Source organism: Pocillopora verrucosa, chromosome 2, assembly GCF_036669915.1.
Source record: "Pocillopora verrucosa isolate sample1 chromosome 2, ASM3666991v2, whole genome shotgun sequence".
Lineage (NCBI taxonomy): Eukaryota > Metazoa > Cnidaria > Anthozoa > Scleractinia > Pocilloporidae > Pocillopora > Pocillopora verrucosa.
Genome location: NC_089313.1, coordinates 13,439,780 through 13,465,178, shown reverse-complemented (window position 1 = coordinate 13,465,178; position 25,399 = coordinate 13,439,780). Strand labels below are relative to the sequence as shown.

The window sequence follows — 25,399 nt, the reverse complement described above, 5'->3', positions numbered from 1 at the left end:
CACCCTTGATAAATAAAGTTGGGATGATTGATTGATTGAAACAATAAGTAATGCTACATCAGAGGCAAGGAGTTTGTTACAGCCATTACTCCTCCTTAAGCTATTTTTAACTTTGTAAATTTGGAAACTTATCACTGAGGTAGGAACTTACTACTGGGTTTAATGAGAAGAGTGAATGGACTACAGTGGCTGGTAAGAACAAAACAGAGTCACAAAAACTACAACAGAAATACAAACTTGTAGAGTTTTGTGTTAGTGTTGTGGATTTTGTGATTCTGTTTTAAGTTTGTGTTTGTGTTTTAGGTTTTATGACTCTGTTTTATTCTTACCAGCCACTGTAATGGACAGTTTAGAAAGCAGAAGGTGTGTTTTACACTTGCCAGAAACAACTAATTAAAAATTCTTACAGTGCTGCACTAAAATTACATGATGCATCATGTCCCTACATCAAAAACTGATTGATAGCTTGTTAAGTTAAAGTTTAAATGTGTACTTTCAAGTGCTAAGTCATGAGACTGCATGAACTTTGAGACAGAATAACAGAAGAAACCCATGCTTTATTCCTTTTTAACCCTTTACATCTTAGCATCGGTATGCATATTCCCAGACTGTTCTTTATATATTTCCTAAGGCACTGACAAGGAGAATCTGTTTGCTGATCTAAGGGTTCTTTTCATGGTGATCATTCACTTCATTCTCATGACCTTAATGTGTGATTAAGGGCTGATATTGTAGGGAGAAATAAGAAGCTGGTCAATCTTAGGGTTTAAAGGGTTAAGTGGATCTGTCATTCTTATTTTCATCAAGTGCCCTAAACAACCACCAGCTGAGTCCTCCTATTGATTGATGGTGGATGAAGGACTGTGGAATTTGCAGTAATGCTCAGTTGTTATTTATCAAATCGAACACTGTGATATGACAGTGATCTAAATCTTACAGAGTGTGTTGTTTGTTTTGTTTAGGCTCCTGTGGATGGAGTTACATAATTGATCACATTGTTGTGGTTTTGTTGTTCAATGAACCTTTGTGCAAAAGTTGTAGACACTTGCCATCCTTGTCAGAGTAAAAATTTACCAATTTTTTTAAGTTTTGACAATCTATTCTTTTATGTCTGCTCTGTAATAAGTAACTGGAATTTTTCTTTTTAATTCCTCACTTCAATTGGGTGGATAGCTCAGTATGTTTTGCTATCACTGATCTGCTAGATAGGGATTTATTTATAGGATAGCCTCTTATGGTGTATGCCCTCTATGTAACTGGGGCCTGTTCTGTGAGACTATGACACTCAGCTCTATTGAAATGTTGTAACTTAATTTCACTGTGGCGTTGGATCACAATGTCTTCCATTGACCCATAGGACTTGAAACATAGTTGGATACAACCAAAACATCCTACAATTAATCTTAAAAAGCATGGCAAAATCAGCTACCAGAAGCCGAGGTTTGACTTTGTTTGAAGCAGTAAAATACATCAGTTACTAATGACACTTCTCTCTTGTTTTGAGAGACACTCTCACTTAATGCACAGGAATGCTTGACTGTAAAACTGACATGAAATCATTTACAATTTTCCCACTGACTAAAAGATGATAAAAAAGGCATTTAATTGTCACAATGTACTAACAAATTCTCTCCCTCAAACAGGTGATGCTGATTGACTCCGATGCTCTGCTTGACACATTGGAAAATTACCTCGGAAAACATGGGTAAATGTACATAGATGTTTTTCTTACATCTGTTGATTTTTTTCTACTGAGTTCCTTAATGTCCAAGTGCCCTGAACCCTTTAACTCCAAGATAAAAAGATCAATTCTCTGCTCTGTACTTCATACATTTATTACAAGTTTGGCTTTGATAATTTTTTGTCAATTAAAACAACATATCCAAGTTTATGTTCTCCTTTCTTTCTCATCACCTTTTTATTTGAATTTGTGTTAATATTGTAAGGAGAAATTTCTTTTTGGTCACACTAGGGAGTACATGTACATGTGCATGTTTTATTTTACCGTGTAACTCCTAGATTAGTAGTATGGTAATGCTCTTCTACTTTTAACCAGTAGACACATTTTCACAAAAGCTGTTCACTTGAAGTTCATCATGATTACTTAGCTCAGTGTAACTTATTTGTTGTTGTTGTTGTAGATTTTGTACTGAATGTAAATCGAAAGTTTTGAGGGCATACAGTATTCTGGTAGGAGATTTGGATGGGCCGAGTGAAAAGGGGTAGGTATGAAGTGATGTAAAGGCAACAATATACCTGGTGAGAGTGCTTAATTTCCCAAGCTGTGAGCTCGGTTTGATTGTAGACTTGTTGTGACAGAAGTTTGAATGGTTTTTTGGTCTTGCTAAGGGATTTTCTCTAGGATTCTCAGGTTTCCTTTCTCAACAAACCAGCCTGTGGTGCAGGTGTCTTAATAGGGGTCAACATTAAAAGCTGCAATCCTTTATTCCACTGCTCATGTTTGGTTTCCATGTAGCACTAGAATGGATGGAAAGGGGCCTCTCCTTTCTTTTGACTGTTGCTTACCCCCTTGGTACAATTGCTTTTCTCTCCCTTGCTTTTCCACTGCTGTAAAAACCAAAGATGGCAGCTTAATTTTCACTAAGAAAATACTGAGTACCTCACCTACACCTACACCTACACCTACACCTGCTCTGCTGCTATCGAAAACCTGATAAGCAGATTTATCTGTTCTGTCTTTTTTTTTAACTGTCTCATAGATTAACGAGCAATGTTTCTTTCCTGACTCATTTAGTTACTGTCCTACTTTGTATGATGGTCCTAAAAGCTGTCCTCAAGAGCGCCATGTCCATGTACTGTGTGATACAGGCTGATACATTGCACATTTAATCGGACGGGCAGAACCAGAGCTGGGTATGCAATACTTGTTTCCTGTTGTAGCTCATGTTGAGGCTTTTCAAAAGCATCATCATTATTTTTCATGTGGTTATGACCATCTCCTTTTTCCTTTTCATTTAACTTGGTTTATAAAAAAAGAAATAAGGTTGATCAGTAAAAACGAAAAGCTTTTCACTCACGGGAGCTTTAAGGAGCTCTGTCATAATAGGTTGTTTCTTGTGATGCGATCTTGCTGTTGGGTGAAAGAGTGTAAGAGTGCTATCCCATCCCCCGTGTGCCTTGGTGAGAAGAAGTGGTAATTTATCATAATCAAAAGCTAGGGATACTTTAAAATGCCTGTAAGGCATCATTGGAGAAGCTCCGCCATACCCTCTCTCTAAAGAGAACCTTGCTTAAAGCACTACTTCTTTTAGATTCGTTCCTGAATTTTTTCTTAACCCTTTAAAGCCTAACATCAGCGTGTATATTCTCCATACTGTTCTTGATACATTTCCTACGGCTCTGATAAGGAGATTTAAGTTAAAACTCAAGAGCTGTTCAAGTTGATGAGCATTTCCTCAATTTTTCTTGAGCTTAATGTTTGGTTTAGCAGTGATACCTTAGTGAGAAATTAGATGCTAGTCACCCTCAGAGGTTAAAGGGTTAAGAATGTGGCGTACCGCTAAAGTAGATTCAAAACACTTTGTTAACAGAGTACTGACTTCGATTCATAAGTTTGTTTTTTATGTTTTGTGATAGGAGGAGAGAAAGGCATGCTAAGACACTGGACATTGCCCAGGAAGAGGTAGGAAAATTTTGCTCTAAGTCTGTTAGAACTTCAAGGTGGTGTCAATCGGTTGCTTTATGTTGGAGGATGTTCTTTCCACTTACCAATATCGTTATATTCCCTAAAACTACTTTTCCGCAACAAGGTTAGCTGGTGGTTAGTATCGGTGAGGTTTCTTTCCGTACTGATTTAAACCATTTTGTTTTCGGTCCATCTTGAAGGTGTTAACGTGTCTCAGTATTCACTTGTGGGAAAGACTTCATCGACTGTGGCAGAAACTGAGGGCTGAGGAGCAAACGTGGCAGATGCTGTTTTATCTGGGGGTGGAAGCTCTAAGGAAAAGTTTTGAGGAAAGATAAGAGGCGCTTTCATTTTATTTCTTGACTTTCTATTCGTTATTTGCTTGGGAATGGTTGGATTGACGAGAGTTTGAATAGAAGGATTGACTGAATAAACAAGAACCGAATTCCTTAGCTTCACGGAACGATCAACGGAAGCTCTAACTGCTAACCCAATCAAACCAAAATCATACGAAGGTATGCAAAAAAGAAAACAAACAAAAAACAGAAATGAACAAACGAAGGAACAAACGATCCACAGTAGTTACGGAGTGAAATAAAGAACGAGGGAACAACTACATGATCAAACGAAGAAAAACCAGGTTATTTTACCTGTTGATTATCTTTACGGAACTTGACCATAGTTCCAGCAACAAGTAATGTTGGTTGGCGATGTTTTGCGTTGCTTTTTACATGGGTGTCATTTTCACTTTGTCAGGTGGCGGTTGAAGAAAAGCAAGGCATATCGCGCCTGGAACAAGTCGTCGAAGAGATTTCTGAGGCAGAGAGAGCCAAGGAACTCAGAAGAGAGCAGAAGCGATTGAAAAAGAAAGCGAGACGCAAAGAGAAATGTAAATGTGGTACTCACTTAACTATCTCGACAGCGAACAATGAACTGCAAACAGAGGAAACTGCGAAAAACGAGGAGGAATTGGAAGAGGAAGAGGTATGTACGAATGAGATCGTGGAAGAGACAAGGGATATGAATGGACATGGCGATAGCTGTGAAGATGATGAAGATGACGGAGACAGTGGCGGTTCACCGTGCAGTTGTGAAGACTTGAGCAACTGTGAGCGAAGCAAGAGCAAAAAATCGGGTTTTAGGAATGGTGACTGCGGGTACGTATCTTTTCCAGGTTACCAGACCCAGTTGCTCAAAGGGTGGCAAACGCTATCTAAAGGATAAATCGCTATATAAAGGATAAATTGCTATCTAGCGGATAAGTGTGAAATAAAGGTGCAGGGCTATCCAATGGATAGAGATTTATTTAGCGGAAAGTGTTATCCAACCTTCAAACAACCGGGGCCAGATTGTTAGCATCGAAAACACTTTTGTGGAGCTTGTTACGGAGAAAGTTGATAAAGTACTTCAGAGTTAAACCGACGCTAAAATTACTAGTTTCCTTTCCTGGTTGATCTTTTGCGCCTTAAAACAAGTATGTAGAAGGTGAGTAGGTGTATATTGTCCATACTTTTCGCTTTACGTTTCCTAAGGAAATGACGAGGAGAATATGTGAAACAATCGGGAGCTTCTCATTTTCTTTGTTCTCATGACCTTAATGCTTGATTCATGGATGATGCTGATAAATTAGAGTCTAGACGCAGTATTGGTTTAAAGGTTGAAAAGCAATTGTGCTGTAATCCCAACTATTTTCCTTTCATTTATTGACTTGAAGTGATCTGTTGTAGGTACGTAGCAGAGTACAATAAATGGTCCAGGATGGTACACCAGAGTGGAGACATGTGTAATCATGGCGAAGATTCTTCGACGCTAGGAGGAGAGGAAGAGGATATATGTACAGATTGTTTGAGTGGGAGCCCAATAAGTGGTGGATCTCCACAGAGCAATAATGGAAAGGGAAGAAAGAAGAAGGGCAAAAACAAGGAGAAGAAGGTAAACATATAAGCCTCCTATCCACACCCCTTCACGATGCTTGATTAGTTATCTCTTTTCACTCCCATGAGCGACCAAGAGAGAATTTCTCCTAACAATATCAATACAATCTCAATCAGACAAGTGATGAGAATAAAGAAAAATATCATTTAGGGGATTATAAGTTGATCCAATATCAAATTCTCTAAACTAACATCGCAAGAACTGTATGGCAGACAGTTAGGAGAATTACTAATGAGATCTTGGGAGTTAAAGGGTTATTGTGCGGTAGTTTCAATCGTCATGCAATCTTGTCACTCTAACCAAGGCGGTCACGCTTTTTTGCCGTGTGAAGCTTGCGTGACTAAAGGGAAGATGCCAAATGTAATTTTGCAAATCGTTACTTTGTCCTTCCTCACCGTTAATTCAATGAAAGTATTCACTCATTCATTCATTCATTCTAGTCTTCAATATTGTTTCAATATTTTCTATCTCTTTAGCAAAACTCGCCGAGACATGAAAAGGAAGAAAAGCTTGTAGAAAATATTGATGAGGAAGAAAAACGGCTCCTGAAGCTAATGGGTTGGAAGGATGGAGGAACAGAGTCAATGGTGAGTTATTTTTAACTATACTTCCGTCGCTCTATGGCAATTTAGGTTTTCCCTGGGATCCGATAGCCTCAAGGGTAGAATATCCCCTGATCTCAAACTTCCTGTTGCGTCACGATTTGTGCTTCTTGAAAAAGAAAGCTTAAGTTTAGATAGTCTTTCTTAATTTTGATGTACAATCTGTTGTAGTTGTAGTTTGTTTATTAATACCAATTGCAGCCACGAGGCTGGATTACATGTACAGCGCAACACCCTAATTAACAATACTGTGTGCATAACGAAACGTTACAAAATCTTTAAACCTATTAGTATTAACAATAACTTTGTGTTGAGGCTGGTGCCTTAGATTGTATTTTGATTCATTGTTAACCAACAACATCTCACATATGGGAAGCAATGGGTTGCCAGATTTAACGCTTTTCACGAAATTGACGCACGACTCAGCCCTACGAACTTCCAACGGCGCAAGGCCGGACTGACACAGCGCTTCCTGGTACGATACTCCAGGCAAAATAATTGACAATGCACGCTTTTGCATTCTTTCTAGAGCGCAGCATAGAACTGCGGGCAGATCTGAAAATACAGGCGACGCGTATTCTACAACAGAACGAATGACTGCGCAATATATGTATAATCTGCTTAAGTCTTCTCCATCCTTAGCTATCTTTACTTCCTCCTAGTTTGTCTTTAACTTATCTTCGTTTGTCTTTATTATCGTGTTAGTATTTTGTATTCTCCGTCACGTTGTGCACCACTGAGCCAGTTGCGACTGGTCACGCGATCATAAATTAATGCGAGAGGTTACGTCAGACAAATGTATATTGGGATCGTGAACAACAGGACGCTTTTCTCTAGATTGGTATACTATCGATTAACCTTTGTCGTCTTTCTTCATTTTACTTCGTAGGAGTGTTTTTCGTCGGAGGAAGATCTCTGTATATCCGAGCAGGAAATTCTACGGTTCAAAGCGAACCAATCGTCAGTGTCACAGCAGCGACGGAAGCTTCAAAAGAAACTTCGCCAACAATTTTTAATTGACGCTTAAGGAGGGTCTTAACGTCGCTATTGTTCATTAGGCCTTGTTAAAAATGCACTCACAACAGGAGATGGGCAGATGGGCGATAGGAAATGGGCAGCGGATAGTGGGGATGGGTAGGAAAGTGACTGTACTAGAGAGACAACTTCCCTGCCCGATCCATGTTGGTAGAAAGTAGTCACGGGTTTCTGTAGTTACGGTGGAAAGATTGTGTATGTGTGTGTGTGATGTTGTTTATTGTATGCAAGTGAAGTCCGCAAGGTGTGCAGCGATGTAGCAATGTTAAAAAGGTTCTCCCTTGTTTTAATTCTTTATTTTAATTTTACTCCCTGATTACACTGTAAATCAGGATGAGTTTATGTGAAAACGGAAATAAATCTCTTGAATCAGATACTGTCAGATATCCAGGCTGAATCTTTACTCGACTTATAAAATCTTTGTTTTTAGTCGTTTTCACCAGAACCAAAGTTTATTCACTTGTCTTGGGAATTTCCCCCGCTATGGACTTCCGAGTGTCATTGTAGAAATATCAAATAGTAATTTGTGTTTGCGGGTAAACGAAAAATGAATTTCAAAGACTGTAACTTTTCACGGGGACTCCTCTTTTGCTTGCTCGTACCTGTTCTTTGAAACTTATTGCTATACTTAAAAATGCCCCTTGCTCGAACTCATGGTAAGGCGAAAGTGTCTCCGAGATGTTTGATGGAATATTTCTTCCAGAACCTGGTGAACATCACTCTAATTAAGGATTTTATGCCAGAGTAATGAACAATTTCAATTGAAAGCGAGGAGTGTTGGAGATTTTAATAAGACAATTTGAATTTTTGCTTATCTGCCCTTCGTCAATCTGCCTCTATGTGTTAAACGGATGGGGCCTGATGACCCAAAGCGGTAGAACTTGGCTCGGTTTTACTTTACACCCATAACTTTAGCAACAAGTAAAGTTCTTATCGAGGCCAAGAGTTTAATAACCAATCACCAAATCAAAATGAGTTATGAAGCAATCAACTGTCTCTAATCTCCACATCTGACGTGTGTGGGTTGGTCACGGAGGTCGACTTCACCCGAAGGAATGGGCAATTTCAACGAAAAAGTTACGTTTGAAAGGTATTGTTCCCCTTTAACTTCGTTCCTAGTGCGTTTTTTCTACGTTTACTCAGTAACCTGACTTTAAAATGCACCTCATAAAATGGAGAGCCTTTCCTTTTTCTATAATGACTCAGATCTAAAATTTGTCGTAGATGTGAGTTCGTAATATTCGAATTTAAAACCCTCGTACCTTAATCCTGAGCGTAAACGTACCAAACAAAGAAAACAATCCTTTTCGGGACGGTAAACAAACGGGAGGTTGGAGAAGCGGGACCTTGCCTACGTGAGGCAGTACCCTCCCCGCCAGGGTGGGACGTATGCGAGGTTTCCCCTCTCCCTCCCTCTCTTCCGTTTCATTTGGGGGGAAGGGTAAGGCTACACGTAGGCCAAACGGGCCTGGAAGGTGGGTTTGAGGTGTGCGTGACCACAAGTGGATACCGTGTCTCCAGACAACCAATAGGAGTGACAAAAGATTAGGATCAGACTTTGGCTTGGAGTGGTCCACTGTGTAGTGGCGTACTCGATTTTCGGTTTTGTTTGTTACAAAGAGGCGTCGGTCCAGGGAGTAATTAAACTGCAAACCTGGCGTTTTTCAGTTCAGTTTAAGATAAGTCAAAACAAGGAAGTTCCGTCTATTTTTTATAGTGAAGATGGAAAGTAACCAGTCGACACTACCGAGATCTATAACTAACGTAACGGTGGGCGTGCTTCTCCGGCTCCATCTCGTGAAATTAACTTATTATGGAGATGATTGAGGGGAAAGTTTGCGACCAGCTTAGGTTAACGAGATCTGTAGAAGCTGGAAACGTTTTACCGTTTTAGTTAGATTTTTGAGTTGAATTTACCGCTCTAACTTCAAATCATTAAGGAAAAGAGTTGTTAATTAGGCACACACCAATTTTGCCTTGCAGAAATTCGAAGATTAATCTGTTTACCTTGAGTCACCTTGTAAACTGATAAGTTTGAATCAACCGGATCGACTGCAACCTTATAGATCTGGGGTCTTTTAGGGAATAATTGTAAGGGCCTTTCCGCACTGGCAGAAAAGTTGTTTATCTAGTCAAATTTCTGTCATCAACATTTTACTAGCTCTGCATAAAATACTCTGTATAAGGACCCTTCCTTGAGGCGTATACAGTCAGTATAAAGAATTGTATACGGTAAATATAAGGATGTGTAAGGTCCGTATAATGATCAGTACACGTCAGGGTATGCTAAGAAAATACCTGTTGGTATGTCGTCACTTGATGAATAAATTGGAGTTGGAATCCTTTAGCAAACTATACTGGCTGGTCTTCTGAGCAGATCAGGCGCTACCGGAATTTGACAGCTTTGAAATTTTTATTGCGGATGCAACAGACGAAAAAAAATTGTCCTGACGAAATTTCTCTTTTGATTTTGTTCAGACTTTCTTAGTTTTGTCCGGTACAGCAGAAAGGCCGTGAGGCAGCAAAATATTTAATTGACAACAGGAGGCAAAGATATCTTTCCTTTTTCGGAGGCATTTCGTGTCATTTTCCAATTTAATTGTATTGCCCTTGGGAGAAGTATTTTAATAAGTATAGAGCACGCACGTACTTTTAGTATTTCCATTAATGGTACAGCCTTTCCAGGCCTTTGTTCCAACTTTACGGAATTTTTTCAAACAAGGTTCCAGTGCTAACCAAGAAACCTTGAATACTCCTGCCAAAATCATCGGGATCGTCAGAAAGTGAATGAGATTACAAACGCCATCGAACATTTGACCTGCCTAGTTTTATATTGGTCTCATACTAATTCTAAATTGTTTTGTCCAGCGAGTTGTGGAAAATTAAGTAAAGGATAAATTAGATCTCAGGAGCCATGACCAGTTATCATTTATCGCCTAAGGGGTCGAATGATTTTACTTATTTATTTAATTTTTTGTGGGGGGATCACATGGTTTTCAGGGAGAACAGAAGGGAATCATTCATCGCAAGAGACTATACACGCTCTTAGCCATCGCTAACGGTTTATAAAGCAAGGACTATTGAAAATTGACTGTCTATGAGGGTGGGGGGGGGGGAGGGGGGGCGGGGGCCATTAGAATATACACAGCCTAAGGGGAGGTATCCTAAGGGGAGGTATCAGGGAAATTTTATTGTGACACGACCAAAATCCTTCAGAAGTTAGAGTACTTTTCTCTGGCGTATTCAAGAGATTTTCAGTTTCCTCCGCTCAAACTTAAAATGCTACCTTCAAAACAGGACATTTATTATTATTGATATATTTCATTGGAATCTATATTTTAATAGATCAAGGTAAATAAGTCCTTCTCATTTTGTCTTATATTTAAACTTAACGGAAATGAAAGAAAAATATAGCCTAACACAAATTTCTCTCCCTATAAACAAGTACGGGTAACGGTCTCTTTTCATGGCCGGTTCAAATAAATGCATTCTACGCGCACTTTTTAGAAATACAGATCTGACCCGTTAACAAATGGCAATTTTCTTTAGAATCACGCTCTTCTCAAACACGCTCTGTGAAAGTCAGCGATTGGTCGAGGCCATTCTCAAGGTCAGCCACTCTTCCGAAAACTGTCTATCATCTGATTAAAAACATGTCTGTCTACAACTGCATAATAAGCCTTTGAATGTGTGAGGTCAAGGTAAATTTACACGATTCTCAGAAATCTTGCATATCGAATATGCCAAAGACAACTCTCGTGTAATTGGTCAATATTAATAGCATTTCTATCGTATGACTACCTTTTGATTTGTTTTACGCCTGTTTGATACATGAAGCGAAAGCCTTATCGAGCCTTTAATCATGGATATCAAAACGTTGCTCGCCAATCTTCATGAAGAAGTATCCTGCTCTGTGTGTATGGTCACATTTACTGAACCAAAACAGCTTCCATGTTTGCACAGCTTTTGCCTCCACTGTTTAGCAGGAATCCAAAGAGCCAGCGGCCGCCATGATGTCATAACATGTCCTGAGTGTCGAAGGGAGAGTCAAGTCTCCGGAGGAAATCTTAAAGATCTGCCCACAAACTTTCGCATCAACAGCTTACTAGATGTGTTGGCCATAAGGGAGTGCAGTTCTACTGGAGTCAAATGCGGAAACTGCGACAAACGAAGAGTAGAAAGTTTCTACTGTTTTCAGTGCTGCGCGTTCTGGTGTGACGAGTGTATCACTGGCCACAACATTATACGAGCAAATAAAGAACACCGAGTTCTTGCACTGAACGATTTTGAAGATCAAGACATCGAGGATGTCTTAAAACGACCAGCATTTTGCCCACGACCGGGCCACGAAAAGAAAGAATTGGAATTCTTCTGTAAGAAATGTGAACAAGCCATTTGCAATTCTTGTGTTGCAACCACTCACGATGGACATGTTAAGATACTACTGGAAGAAGCGGCAAATGAAAAGAAATTGCAAATCCTGTCTGAGACTGAATCCAGAAAAGCAAAAGTGCAAAGAATGAGAAACAAAATATCTAAACTTGACGAAAGCTGTGATAAAATCCAAACCCAAGTCGCAAAAGTAAAAAGAAGCGCGCAACAGTTTGCCGAAAGCATGATTGCTGTCATCGAAGCCAAGAAACAGGAAATCTTCTCTGATGCGGATCATGAGGCACAACCGTACCTGGAACGTTTGCGAATACAAAGGATCGAGATTGAAAACAAAGTAAAAATGGTCGAAACAGCTGTAGGAAAATCTGAAACACTCTTGAAAGGAGTTGATGATGAGAGAGAAGAAGTCGACTGCAACCTTGAATATTTAAGTGAACTTATTTTCGAGGAAAACGAAGCTTTGAAGACAAAAGCAATCCACGAGGGAATCGGCTCCTTTAGAGGGTTTCTCAGCAAGACCAGAGCGGATAAAGCAACTGCTGAAGGAGAAGGACTCACTGAGGCGATCGTTGGAATTCAAGCGAAATTTATCTTGACGACAAGAAATGCTGAAAGACGACAATGCCACGACGAGCGTGACCGAGTAACAGTGGAAATTAAAAATCAGCAAGGCCATGACTGTGCGACGGAAGTGCGAGTCCAAGATATTAAAGATGGTAGCTATAAAGTCGGTTATTTTTCCAAAGAAACTGGAAGATGTAAGGCAGAAGTTAAACTAAACGAAGAACACGTTGCAGGCAGTCCATTTCCGGTTCGCGTGAAACCCAGACAATTCAGACCCGTGCTATCTTTTGGCCGACGAGGTTCGTCTGCTGGAGTGTTAAAAGAACCCTGGGGAGTGGCAGTGAATGAACGCGATGAAATTGTAGTGACTGAACATGGTAACAACAGGGTTCAAGTATTCAGTAGTGATGGAACTTACTTACGGTCGTTTGGTAGAAAAGGTAATAAACATGGAGAATTTAATTGGCCACGCGGAATAACAATACATGAGACTAATAACATTATAGTCGTGGACAGAGATAACGACCGTGTTCAATTGTTCAGTGAGCAGGGTGAGTACCTGAGCCAGTTTGGTGGTAAGGGAAATCGTGATCACCAGCTGTCTAATCCTCTCGGTGTATCTGTAGATAATACAGGCAATATTCTTCTTGCTGATAGAGGTAACAAATCAATTAAGATCTTTTCTCCTGACGGCCATTATTTAAGTAAATTCGGGGGTAAGGGTTCTTTTACCTATCCCTTTCACTGCGTACAATATGACAAATATCTGATAGTGTCAGACAGCGATGAACATTGTATCAAAGTGTTTGATAGAAATGGTAATTTTTTATACAAATTTGGAAAGAAGGGGAAGAGGGACGGGGAGTTGAATGAACCTCATTGTTTATCAGTTAACAAGGCAGGACACCTGATGGTCTGTGATGCATGGAATCACAGAGTACAAGTATTTGAGCTAAGCGGAAAATTTGTAACAAAATTTGGATCAGAAGGAGAGAAAAAAGGAAAATTTAATGTCCCTACCTCTACTGCAGTACTCAGTGATGGTCGAATAGTTGTGTCTGACTTTGGTAACCATCGCATTCAGATATTTGAATAGACATCACATCATTATGCCTTACCAGATTTGAGCTTATATTTTCAAACTTTTAAACATGAAACTGCTTTCAACACGTGATTTATATTCTCTGTAAGAATCTTCTGAATGGTCAATGAAACTACAACACTATAGTTTCAATTAATGCTACATCCAAGATAAATATCTTGTTACACCTATTTTATATGATATTGTTAATTAAGTAATTACAGAATTTACTACTATTGTCATAAAACAGATCATCTGCTCCACTGGTTTAACTCAGAAAAAGGCTCCAAAGTCAAAAATTGTAAATAATCAAACGGTAGAAATGTGTCATTAAAGTATTTGTGATTGCATTTGCAAACTTCGCTGTATAGTTATCACTTGGCAAAAACAAAAAGGACTGATTTGAAACTTTCCGACTGATTTTAGTCCAATATATTTGGGAAGGTCACACTTACATCTCATTTATTATGAAAGGAAGCTAGGATAAGAAAAACCTTAAAAAATTTTTAGGGTTAGGGGTAGTTTCCGCCGTTCTGTCTTTTAGGATTTCGGGTAATTTTTCCCCCGCTTCGTCTCTAAGGACTTGGGGCAATTTTCCGCCGTTCGGTGTTTAGGATTTTGGGTAGTTTTCCGCCATTCCGCCATTCCATCATTCCACCGTTCCGGTGTCCTAGCGGAATTGGACCCCTAGATTTGGAACCCCTGGTCCAAATCCGCTAGCGGATATGGACCCCCCTCCGCAGATTTGGACCCCCGCCCCCCAACAGAACTGAGTCAAACACCATCATTAACGTTCTCGTAGAAATAGATAATACGTTTTAGTGCGTACTAAAGTATGTTTTTAATTCAAAATATGCGTATCGCCGATGCATACGAACTGGCAAAATGTGCAAGCATTTTGTTCAATGTTCGGATAAAGGTCGCTTTTGAACCTTTTCCGCGATAGTCGAACACCGCTAGATTTAGTAAGAGACAAACTTATGAGACTAATTTATTTTGTTATTGTTCAATGCCCAAGTGTTGAGACGACATGGTACACTGCAAGTTTGTTGTTTCAGATCCCTCAACAGTTAATAATCGTTAAAATTAGAAAATAAGATTGAGTTCGAAGAAATAGTCTCCACTTTTGTTAAGACGTAGACATGTTGATTTGCATCTGAAAATAAGCTGAGAGTTCCAATAGTTCAGAATAGAAACATTTTTTCTCATAATAGGCTTTACGAACGACTTGTAGGAGTTGTTACTTCGTTCTTGTTCAGAAACTGTTTAATGTTATTTAATTAGAAAATCAGACTGTTATTTTTGTGACTGGACGCAATAGTCACTACTATTATTATGACGTTTCGTATCAATGTTGATTCGCATCAGAAGAAGCAAAGATTTATTGTTACAATTTCAATCGTTCGAATGCAGTAGTTTGTTCGCATCTAATTCTTGCGTATACTGTACGACTCGCTCTAATAAATGCGGCAGGATTGGAGCGAAATGGCTGTTTTTCTTTACCTTTATTTAGGAATGTTGTGTTGTAATTGAAAAGAACATCGACAAAAAGCTTTCATATAGAATCAGTTATCAAATATGATACAATCGATGCTTAAAAGGAAAGTTTAGTGGGGGTGTCCCAGCGGATTTGGACCCCCCTAGAATTGGACCCCCGGGGTCCATATCCGCTAGCGGATTTGGACCCCCCCGGTCCATATCCGCTAGCGGATTTGGACCCCCGGGGTCCATATCCGCTAGCGGATTTGGACTCCCCTCCGCGGATTTGGACCCCTTTAACAAAACTGAGTAAAAACATTACCATACATAACTTCCTAATAGAAATAATAAAAATTTAGAAAGTAGGCTTTCAAAGAAAGTTTTTTTTTCAGAAAGTAGGTTTTTATTTTAAAACATTCTCGTAGACGTGATCTTTTTCTCAGCATTGCGTCTCAATTTAAGGTTTTCGTTTAATTAACCTGCAGCTGTAAGTCTGTTGTTTACCTCTGGAATGAAAATGAAACGTAAATTTTGAAATCATTTGTTTGCTTGCCAGTTCTCTTGAAAAAGTGTGAAATATAAAATAATAACAACCGTTGAATGCGTGAAAGCTTCAATTATGATTGTTTTTTTTTTTGGTTTTGTGAAATACCGATTGCTCAAATCTCGACTTCTAAACTTCCGACAACTTCAACAAAAAGCCTTTAGTCAACGCAATTTCTCGAATTAAGCTTTATTTTCACGAAGGTTCGAAAGAATCGGGAATTCGCTGTTCGTTTTCCTCAACTGATATGCGTTGCTCCGCCTACTTTAATTTTATACGGTTGAACAATTTACTTCTTTATTAAGTTATTCTGTTATGATGTTATTTTAGGCGCACCGTTAAATAAACATCGCGTTGCGTTTGTGCTACTTGCTACTTACCTCTTGAATGAAAGTAATTAAGTTAAACTTCAAGTCTTTTTAGCGCTCTTGTCAAGTTAAAAACAGAGTGTTTGGTAGGGTGAATTAACAAAAAGTAGATGATAGACAATAAGACACCGCTATATTCTAATTACATTGTTTTCTTTCCTTTTCTTTTTAATCTTTTTCTCGTCTAGATTCTTTTCTTTTTGAAATCTAGCGCTTTTCACCAGAAGCCTTGAAAAGCGTGTCTTTATGTACCGCAAGTGTGTAACTTTGAATCAAACGTTCTCATAATACTCTTTAACGCGTAAAAGTTATAGTTAGTGTTGCGCTTGGTCTGTTAAGCACCGACCATAAAAAAGTTATTTTCAGTGCGGTTATAAAATGTTTCACAACTTACTAACTGATAGAGCAAATATAAAAACGGTTTAACTCATTTAGTTAAACTTATTTATTGATATTGTTTTTTGTCTAGTCGAATGTTAACAAATTATCGGTATGAAGTGATAAACATGTACTAGACAATAGGTCGCTTTTAGACGATAATTACATTGTCTTGATATATAGAAATGTTAATAAGCGTGGAACGTGTTACAGCAATTATTCATTTATGTTATTGTTACTGTGTGCAGCACAATAAAGTTTAGTTTCTCCGCCTACTGCAAAGGTTTTATTTTACTTTTATTGTCTTCGCTATGTATAAAAGGGCACTCAATTCCACAAGTGTTATCATTACTTTTATGATTCATTCCATGAACGATGGCCGAAACGAAAACGTACAACGAAGTCTTTAACTATCTCCGCGATAACGAATATCCGATCGATTTTTCGAAAGACCAAAAGAGAAACTTGCGCAAGAAAGCGCTAAAATATGTTCTTGAAGATGGTGCGCTTTATTTCATTGGCCAGAAAAAAGGTGAGCCTAAAAGATGGGTTCATTGCCAAGACGAGCAGCAGAAGATACTGAGAGCTTGTCACTCTGACAAACTTGCTGGGCACTTCGGCCGTGACAAGACGAGAGAAAAGGTTTGTACAAAATTCAATGCTACTTGTCTTGAACTTTTAAATTGTGGAGACGATTTACTTTGTCAGTTATTAACTGTTGTGCTCCTGTTGTTCTTCCAGGTTACATCTCGGTATTATTGGGCTAGAGTGTTAGAAGACTGCGATGAAACTGTCAAGCGTTGTGATGTTTGCCAGCGTACCTCAAAGAAATTCGAAAAACTTTCTGCCCAGCTACATCCGATTAAAGTAAAGGACACCGTGTGGCATCGGATTGGTATCGATCTGGTAGGACCTCTGCCCGAGACGTCCCGTGGCAATAAGTACTTGATCACCTGTACCTGCTATTTCAGCAAGTGGCCAGAGGCAGCTCCTCTCAAAAGCAAATCGGCTGAAGGTATGTGGTATCCGATATTAAAATTAGTTGTAACGAACTGAGATTTGTGAACTCGAAAAAAGAAAAAGGAAAAGTACAATCTTTTGCCTAGTATCTTAACTCTGCTGTTAATAAATTGTTCAGAATTTATTTTCTAAGGAAATTATTCGCCGTCAGATTCCCATACAAACACAGTAAATTTGGGGCTGACATGTCAATCTACCCTAGAATGCAACGTGTGGCGCCATCTTTTTACGTATCGTGAAGGCTTTAAACCATAGAGTAGTCTTTTTGTTTACACTTATTTCAAATTAAGACTTAACAAGAGTCATTACCTTATTACATTAACAGAGTTAGCAAACTATTTGAGTTAACACTCACGCAAACGGTAAACGTTTTTCTTTTTTGTCTGCCATTAAGCGTGTGTGAGAGAAATGTAAAGGGTTCGCGTTTGTTATTAATTAATTTTTTTTCTCTTTTTACTATTTTCTGTGAGATTTTCTTAAGAATTCGATACAAATACACAAAAAATAAGCACAGCTCAAGTTTACTATGTTTATTCTTTCGGTTGTCATTACTGGTTGAAACGTCGCAATTCACAAGGGCCAAATGAAATAACAATTTGTCTAGAGTCGAGTTTAAAAAAGTTCTGCATTTGACTTAGCGTGTGTTCACTAACTGAAGTTAGATTGCTTAAGGGAATTCCCTTGAAATAAAACTGCTCCTAGACTTCATTCAAACTTTACCTATTGATTGTTAATATCGAGAAATTTTACCAAGAAGGTGTTACTTTTGAAAACATAAAATAAGCTTGGGCCTCAAGAACTTAAAACACGCGACACGCAACCATTAGGGAAACGACAGTCGATATATTTACAAACGAATCCGAAGCAAGGCCTCGAGTCAAAATTCAAACTCCGTTTGAACTCGACTTGCTTTAAGGAGGCTCGAAAGGGTTTTTAGCGCGCGCGCTCGCTTTTACTGCTCGCGTCAGCTTGGAATCCAAATTGCCATAAAAAATACAAGAAACCGGAAATGAAACGTGCGAAAAACCCGAAGCAAGGCCTCGAGTCAAAATTCAAACTCCGTTTGAACTCGACTTGCTTTAAGGAGGCTCGAAAGGGTTTTTAGCGCGCGCGCTCGCTTTTACTGCTCGCGTCAGCTTGGAATCCAAATTGCCATAAAAAATCGAAGAAACCGGAAATGAAACGTGCGAAAAACATTTCTTTTTATTTCGAAAATTAACTCGGTGACTTACCTTGATTTTTTGCATGCGATTAACAATTAACATGCTAATTCAAATAAAAAAGTCAGCTTGGGCAGAAACTCTATTGTGGACTTCCTATTAAATTAATAAACGCCTTTTTCAATATAATTATATTTCCACAATACAGAATTTTCTAATATTCGCAGACAAAATTCAGAGCCAAGGAAGCTTTCACATAACGAAATAAAAATGGCAGGTCACCGACTTAGTTTTACAGATGAATGGCCAAATGATCTTAATCACTTTTCTGTAATCTTGTATCGTTTAACAAGCACTATAATAGCGAGAAACTCTTTCGAGCCTCCTTAATTGGCAAATATTTATCGGTCCTCTAGGTGTGGCGGATTTCTTGTACGACCTGATCACCAGATACGGAGTGGCGGAAATTGTGATGTCTGACCAGGGCCGAGAATTCGTTAACAAGGTTAACGAGGAGCTGTTTAAGTTGTGTGGCACGGACCACAGGATCAGTTCAGCGTACCACCCTCAGTCAAATGGCCTTGATGAAAGAATGAACCAGACGCTGACGAGAGCCATAGTGAAGTTCGTTAACGACAACCATGATGACTGGGATGTACACCTCAAGTCCATTCTGTTCGCCTATCGAACAAGTAAGAATGACTCCACCAAATTCACACCGTTCGAGTTGATGTTTGGTCGTGCAGCCGTGTTACCCATCGAGATGGAAATCAGGTAAAGTTAGGTTCTTATATTTTGGAGTATTTATTGGCAATTTAGGCTAAATAGGTTCTTCATTAGGTTCTTAATTTTTTATGAGAGAAACATAGTTATCGATTGCTATCATTTAATATACAGTAATAACTCACAACTGTTTAATGACAGAAATGACAGTTTTTTCCTGTAATAAACAGTAAGTATTTGCAATCACCTTATTTGTCAAACTCCTTAGTTAAAGTGGACTTAATGAATGACTTACGAACGCTAGAAACCGTTAAATGATCGCAAAAATTAGAAAATACGAATGTTGTTAAGATATTGATGTTGATTTGCATTTATAAATAAGCTGAGTTCCAACAGTTCACAATAGAAACGTTTTGACATGTTGTAAAAGAATAAAGTAATAGTAGTAAGAGTATTGCTAGTTTCGTTCTTGTTCAGGATTATACTATTTATACTGAGACGAAATAGTTTTCACTATTATGACGTACTTTACGAAGTAAAGTAAGAGTAGTACTAGTTTCATACTTGTTCTTCAGAATTGTATTGCAACAGAATAAGAAAGGATTTGGTATGAGTTTCAATAGTTCGAATCCAATAGTTTGTTGTCATTTAATTCATGCGTAGGCTATTCTACCAACTTAAATAAATGTGTCAGAAATGAAACGATATCTGCCCTTTTCTTCGTCAATTATAGTACGCAATCTTGTGTTGAAATTTTAACGGACATCGCCTAAAAGCTCGCAGTTGGAACAAGTTACGAAAAAGGAATGTTTAGTTGGGGGGGGGGTCCAAATCCGCGAAGGGGGGTCCAAATCCGCTAGCGGATATGGACCGGGGGGGTCCAAATCCGCTAGCGGATTTGGACCGGGGGGTCCAAATCCGCGGGGGGTCCAAATCCGCTGTGACAGGGGGATCCAAATCTGCGATCCGGGGATCCAAATCCACTGTGACACCGGCTTTAAGGGTGCCCTTTCCGGTGAGATGTCTAAAAAGCACCTCGTGGAAGGTAGTGACCGATCAAATAACATATTTACTTCAATCTCATCTGCAATTTCCACATTAATGTTATAGGAAATGTCTCGTAATTGCGGAAGTTCCGGGTGAATTTCAGGGAACGCGGTTCGATCAGCTTTAGACACCAGTTGTTTGTTTGCTTGATATGGAGGGCGCCCTCTAGGTTTTTTCACACAAGAGCAATCTTGTTCACGATGAGATGTCCATATAAAGGGTTGTTTGAAGTTGAAATGATTTTTTGCTGAGCTGAGTTTTCTCGGACTTGATAAAGTATTCTTTTCCTTACCGAGAGGACCCATTTGGGATAAATTTCTTCAAAACCCTGGTCGATATCATTTTGAATTGAACAGAAAGCTCATTTTTGAATAAGCTTTTGTCAGACTGTCTTACTTGAAAGTCCTTTTTCATGAAGTCGACAGACTGTTCTCAAGAAGGAGATATGATCATCCATAAGCTGAGACAAAAAACGAAATGACCTTTATGAATACCGAGAAAAATGACTAGCTGGTAAACGCCATGACGTCATGACACCGTAGGACATATGTGACAACAAGAACAGCCGTGCACTTAAATACGTTTCTCGGCGAAACCAAAGCGGATAAATCAACTTCTAGAGGAAAAGGACGCACTGAAGCGATTATTGGAATTCAAGCGAACTTTGTTTTCACATAGAGAAATGCTGAAGGACAATGCCACGAGAAGCGTGACATAATAACAGTAAAAATTAAAAATCGGCAAGGCCATGACTGTGCGACGGAAGTGAGAGTTCAGGGTAATAAAGATGGCAGCTACAAGATCAGCTATTTCCCCAAAGATAGCGAAAGATAAGAGGCAGTAGTCAAAGTGAGCGAAGAACAAGCTCGAGGCAGTCCCTCTCCGGCTCTAGTTAAACCTAGACAGTTCTGTCCTGTGTTATCTTTTGGCCAACGAGGTTCGTCTGCTTGAATGTTAAACAAACCCTGGGGAGTGGCAGTGAATGAACGCGATGAAATTGCAGGGACTGATACTGGTAACCACAGGGTTCAGGTATTCAGTAGTGATGGAACTAATACTTATGATATTTTGATAGAGATGGTGATAAACAGGGAAGACTCACTCGTCCTAGAGGAGTAGCATTTGATAAGAATAATAACATTATAGGGGTGGATACTCTTGACAGCCTTGTTCAATTGTTCAGTAAGCAGGGTGAGTACCTGAGCCAGTTTGGTGGTATAGGAAATCTTGACCACCAGCTGGATTATCCTCATGGTTTATCGGTAGATAATAAAGGCAATATTATTGTTGCTGATAGGTATAACAAAGCAATTAAGATCTTTTCTCCTGATGGTCATCACTCATGTAAATTCAGGGATGAGGGTTCTTTTACCTTCCCCTCTCATTACGTACAATATCACAAATATCTGGTAGTGTCAGATGCAAACGAACATTGTATCAAAGTGTTTGCTGGAAATGGTAATTTTCTTTACAAATTTGGAAATAAGGGGGAGGGGAATGGGGAGTTCATTAACCTTTGTCATTTGTCAGTTAACAAGGGAGACACCTGGTGGTTTATGAGACTTCAAACCACAGAGTTCTGGTATTTGAGCTGAGTGGAAAATTTGTAACAAAATTTGGATCAAAAGGAAATAAGGAAGGAGAATTTAATACTGTTATCTCTATTGCAGTGCTTAGCAACGGTCGCATACCAGTAGTTGTTTCTGACTATTTGACCATTTGCATTCACATATTTGAGTAGACATAACATCACCTTGCCCAAACATATTTGAATCTAATTCATCAAATCTTTCATACATGTAACTGCTATCGGCTAGTGTTTTATATGATCTGCAAGAATCTTCTCACTGGTTATTGAAACTTTAACAAAACCTACCACATTGAAAATTTCAGAGAATCTCCATTAACTTAGGTGTAGTTTTTGAGTTCATCTTGTTTACAATCTTAGCTTGATCAATCATGGACATATTTCAATATTTTTCTTTGAGATCAAGTTTTTAATGACATAAAACTACAAATTAAAAATGCTGCTATACATTCTTAGTATAATCATGTTTAGAAATGAAACACCATTTCACTCAAATGTACTCAAATGTTGTAAGAGGGCCACAAGTGTATCATTATTGTAACTGTTTCGTGCCACCCTTGATAAATAAAGTTGGGATGACTGAGGTAGGAACTTACTACTGAGTTTAATGAGTGTTGTAGGTTCTGTGACTCTGTTTTATTCTTACCAGCCACTGTAATGGACAATTTGGAAGGCTGAAGTAGTGCTTCACACTTGCTAGAAACATCTAATTGAAAATTCTTACAGTGCAGCACTAAAATTTCATGATGCATCATGCCCCAAAACTTCAAAAACTGATTAATAGCTTGTTTAGTTAAAGTTTGAATGTGTACTTTCAAGTGCTAAGTCGTGAGACTGCATGAACGTTGGATCACAATGTCCTCCATTGACCCATAGGACTTGAAACATAGTTGGATACAACCAAAACAGCCTACAATTATTAATCTTAAAAAGTGTGGCAAAATCAGCTACCAGAATCCAAGGTTTGACTTTGTTTGAAATAGTAAAATACATCAGTTACTAATGACACTTCACTCTTGTTTTGAGAGACACTTTAATTGTCACAATGTACTAACAAATTCTTTCCCTCAAACAGGTGATGCAGATTGACTCCAATGCTCTGCTTGACACATTGGAAAATTACCTCAGAAAACATAGTTAAATGTACATAGATGATCTTTCTAACATCTGTTGATTTTTTCTACTGAGTTCCTTAATGTCCAAGTGCCCTGAACCCTTTCACTCCCAAGATGAAAAGATCAATTCTCTGCTCTGTACTTCAAACATTTTTAACAAGTTTGGCTTTGATAATTTTTGTCAATTAAAACAATATACCCAAGCTAATCTTCTCCTTTCTTTCTCATCACCTTTTTATTTGAATTTGTGTTAATATTGTAAGGAGAAATTTCTTTTTGGTCACACTAGGGAGTACATGTACATGTGCATGTTTTATTTTACCATGTAACTCCTATAACTGACATATTTGACAATAAAAATCTGCGATAAAATATTATAAAACATAACACGACGTTTCGACGTTTCCAGAACGTCATTATCAAGTGAACTAAAATAATAAAATCGAGTATATATATAATGAAACGGTGAATAAATTACAAAGCGTTAAAAGTTAAACAAAGAGTTTGGCCCTAATGGAATCACTCTGGGTGTTTAAATTGGGCCTTATTGTTCTTATGTACAACATTTCATAAACAAGACAATCCCATTTCGTGCCACATTTTTTAAGCATTCTAAACTGGCTCTCATTGAGTAAGTCAATGTTCCCATGGGCATCTCTCAGGTGGCGACCAATGGCAGAGTATCGATGATCAGCAATGCGTTGAAACAAATGGCGCGTCGTATATCCGACGTAATTTGAATCACACGAATCACATTTAAAACAGTAAACAACGCTATGCTGATTTACGATGCGTGGCTTGATTTCTTTAAGCTTTAGGTCCTGCTCAAGTTTCTTACTGGTGTAGACTGGTTGTACGTCAATGCCGATTTTTGAACTGCAGATCGCGCATTTGTCTTCTGGCAATGTTCGCTGAGACTTGATCTTTGAAAGGAATACTGACTCTTAAAGTTTCATCAGATTTTGTCTTAGTATCTGGTGTAGAGGAATAATCACATTTGTCGATAATACAGTTCACCAAAGAACTAGGGTAACCAAGGCGATGAAACATAGATTATATTGTATGTATATAGTATGGTAATGCTGTTCTACTTTCAACCAGGAGACACATGTGCACTGTGTTCAGACAAAAGCTGTTCACTTGAAGTTCATCATGATTACTTAGCTCATAATGGAAAGGGAAGAAAGAGGAAGGGCAAAAGCAAGGGGAAGAAGGTAAACATATTAGCCTCCTATCCACACCCCTTCACAATGCTTGATTAATACAGTAAATGGTTTGAACCCGGGGGTAACATGTAATAGTGTAGTTTGATCATCCAGGTGAGTGTAGTCCTGAGAAGGACTGTTGTGGGTAATGGTGACTGACGTTTCAACAACCTGAGCGGAAGTCATCATCAGAGTCGAGTGAAAGGTTGTTGTGGATTTGACTTTGATGATAACTTCCCATCACATATTCGAGTAGACATAACATCACCTTGCCCAAACATATTTGAATCTAATTCATCAAATCTTTCATACATGTAACTGCTATCGGCTAGTGTTTTATATGATCCACAAGAATCTTCTCACTGGTTATCAAAACTTCAACATTGCAAATTTCAGAGAATCTCCATTAACTTAAGTGTAGTTTTTAAGTTCATCTTGTTTACAATCTTAGTTTGATCAATCATGGAACATATTTTAATATTTTTCTTTGAGATCAAGTTTAAAATGACGTAAAACTACAAATTAAAAATGCTGCTATACATTCTTAGTATAATCATGTTTAGAAATGAAACAACATTTCACTCAAATGTACTCAAATGTTGTAGGAGGGCCACAAGTGTATCAGCATTGTAACTGTTTCATGCCACCCTTTACAAATAAAGTTGGGATGACTGATGGATTGAAACAACAAGTAATGCTACATCAGAGGTAAGGAGTTTGTTACAGCCATTACTCCTCCTTAAGCTATTTTTAACTTTGTAAATTTGGAAACTTATCACTGAGGTAGGAACTTACTACTGGGTTTAATGAGAAGAGTGAATGGACTTAACAGTGGCTATAGCTGGTAAGAACAAAACAGAGTCACAAAAACTACAACACAAACACAAACTTGTAGAGTTTTGTATTAGTGTTGTGGATTTTGTGATTCTGTTTTAAGTTTGTGTTTGTGTTGTAGGTTTTGTGACTTTGTTTTATTCTTACTGGCCACTGTAATGGACAGTTAACTGACAATAGCAGTAATTGAATAATTGACCACATCATTCCAATTTTTAAACTTTTAAAAGTTAGAAGTGTGTCAATAAATGTTGTTACAATGGTTCAAAGACTTTGCTGTACAGAAAGTGTTTGATGAACTAGAAAAAAAGAGGAGAGTGTAAAAAGACTTATTCATTCTAAGTGGATGTCTAACCATTGTTTTTATGGTATGAGGATGTGCAGATTTTGAATTAGAATATATAGAAAAAAAATAACATGCTAGGCAAAAGTAGTGTTTTACACTTGCTAGAAACAACTAATTGAAAATTCTTACAGTGCAGCACTAAAATTTCATAATGCATCATGCCCCTACTTCAAAATCTGATTGATAACTTGTTTAGGTAAAGTTTGCATGTGTACTTTCAAGTGCTAAGTTGTGAGACTGCATGAATTTTGAGACAGAATAACAGAAGAAACCCATGCTCTTTTCCTTTTTAACCCTTTACACCTTAGCATCAGTATGCATATTCTCCTCACTGTTC

At 38.4% G+C, this 25,399-nt stretch overlaps 2 protein-coding genes and 2 pseudogenes across 2 annotated transcripts in view; all 4 read left to right on the top strand.

The window, feature by feature from the left end:
- The first annotated feature begins 175 nt into the window (after nt 1–175).
- On the top strand, nt 176–7,592 carry LOC136279251 (gametogenetin-binding protein 2-like; annotated as a pseudogene).
- Nucleotides 7,593–10,989: 3,397 nt separating this feature from the next.
- LOC136279114 (E3 ubiquitin-protein ligase TRIM71-like) lies at nt 10,990–13,585 on the top strand. Its single transcript, XM_066162572.1, has one exon. The coding sequence runs from the start codon at nt 11,081–11,083 to the stop codon at nt 13,268–13,270; it is 2,190 nt and encodes a 729-aa protein (XP_066018669.1). The 5' UTR covers nt 10,990–11,080; the 3' UTR covers nt 13,271–13,585.
- Nucleotides 13,586–20,040: 6,455 nt separating this feature from the next.
- On the top strand, nt 20,041–21,715 carry LOC136279250 (E3 ubiquitin-protein ligase TRIM71-like; annotated as a pseudogene).
- An 850-nt stretch (nt 21,716–22,565) lies between these two features.
- The window catches only part of LOC136276832 (gametogenetin-binding protein 2-like), a 28,083-nt gene continuing 25,249 nt past the window's right edge, over nt 22,566–25,399 (top strand). The window contains exons 1-2 of the mRNA XM_066162067.1: nt 22,566–22,699; nt 23,779–23,891. Of these exons, the coding sequence (XP_066018164.1) occupies nt 22,657–22,699; nt 23,779–23,891 (156 nt within the window). The 5' untranslated portion in view covers nt 22,566–22,656. The remainder of the gene's footprint in view (nt 22,700–23,778; nt 23,892–25,399) is intronic.

What these genes read in the sequence shown, in the direction of transcription:
- LOC136279114 (XM_066162572.1), top strand. Translation starts at nt 11,081, where the DNA reads ATGGATATCAAAACGTTGCTCGCCAATCTTCATGAAGAAGTATCCTGC.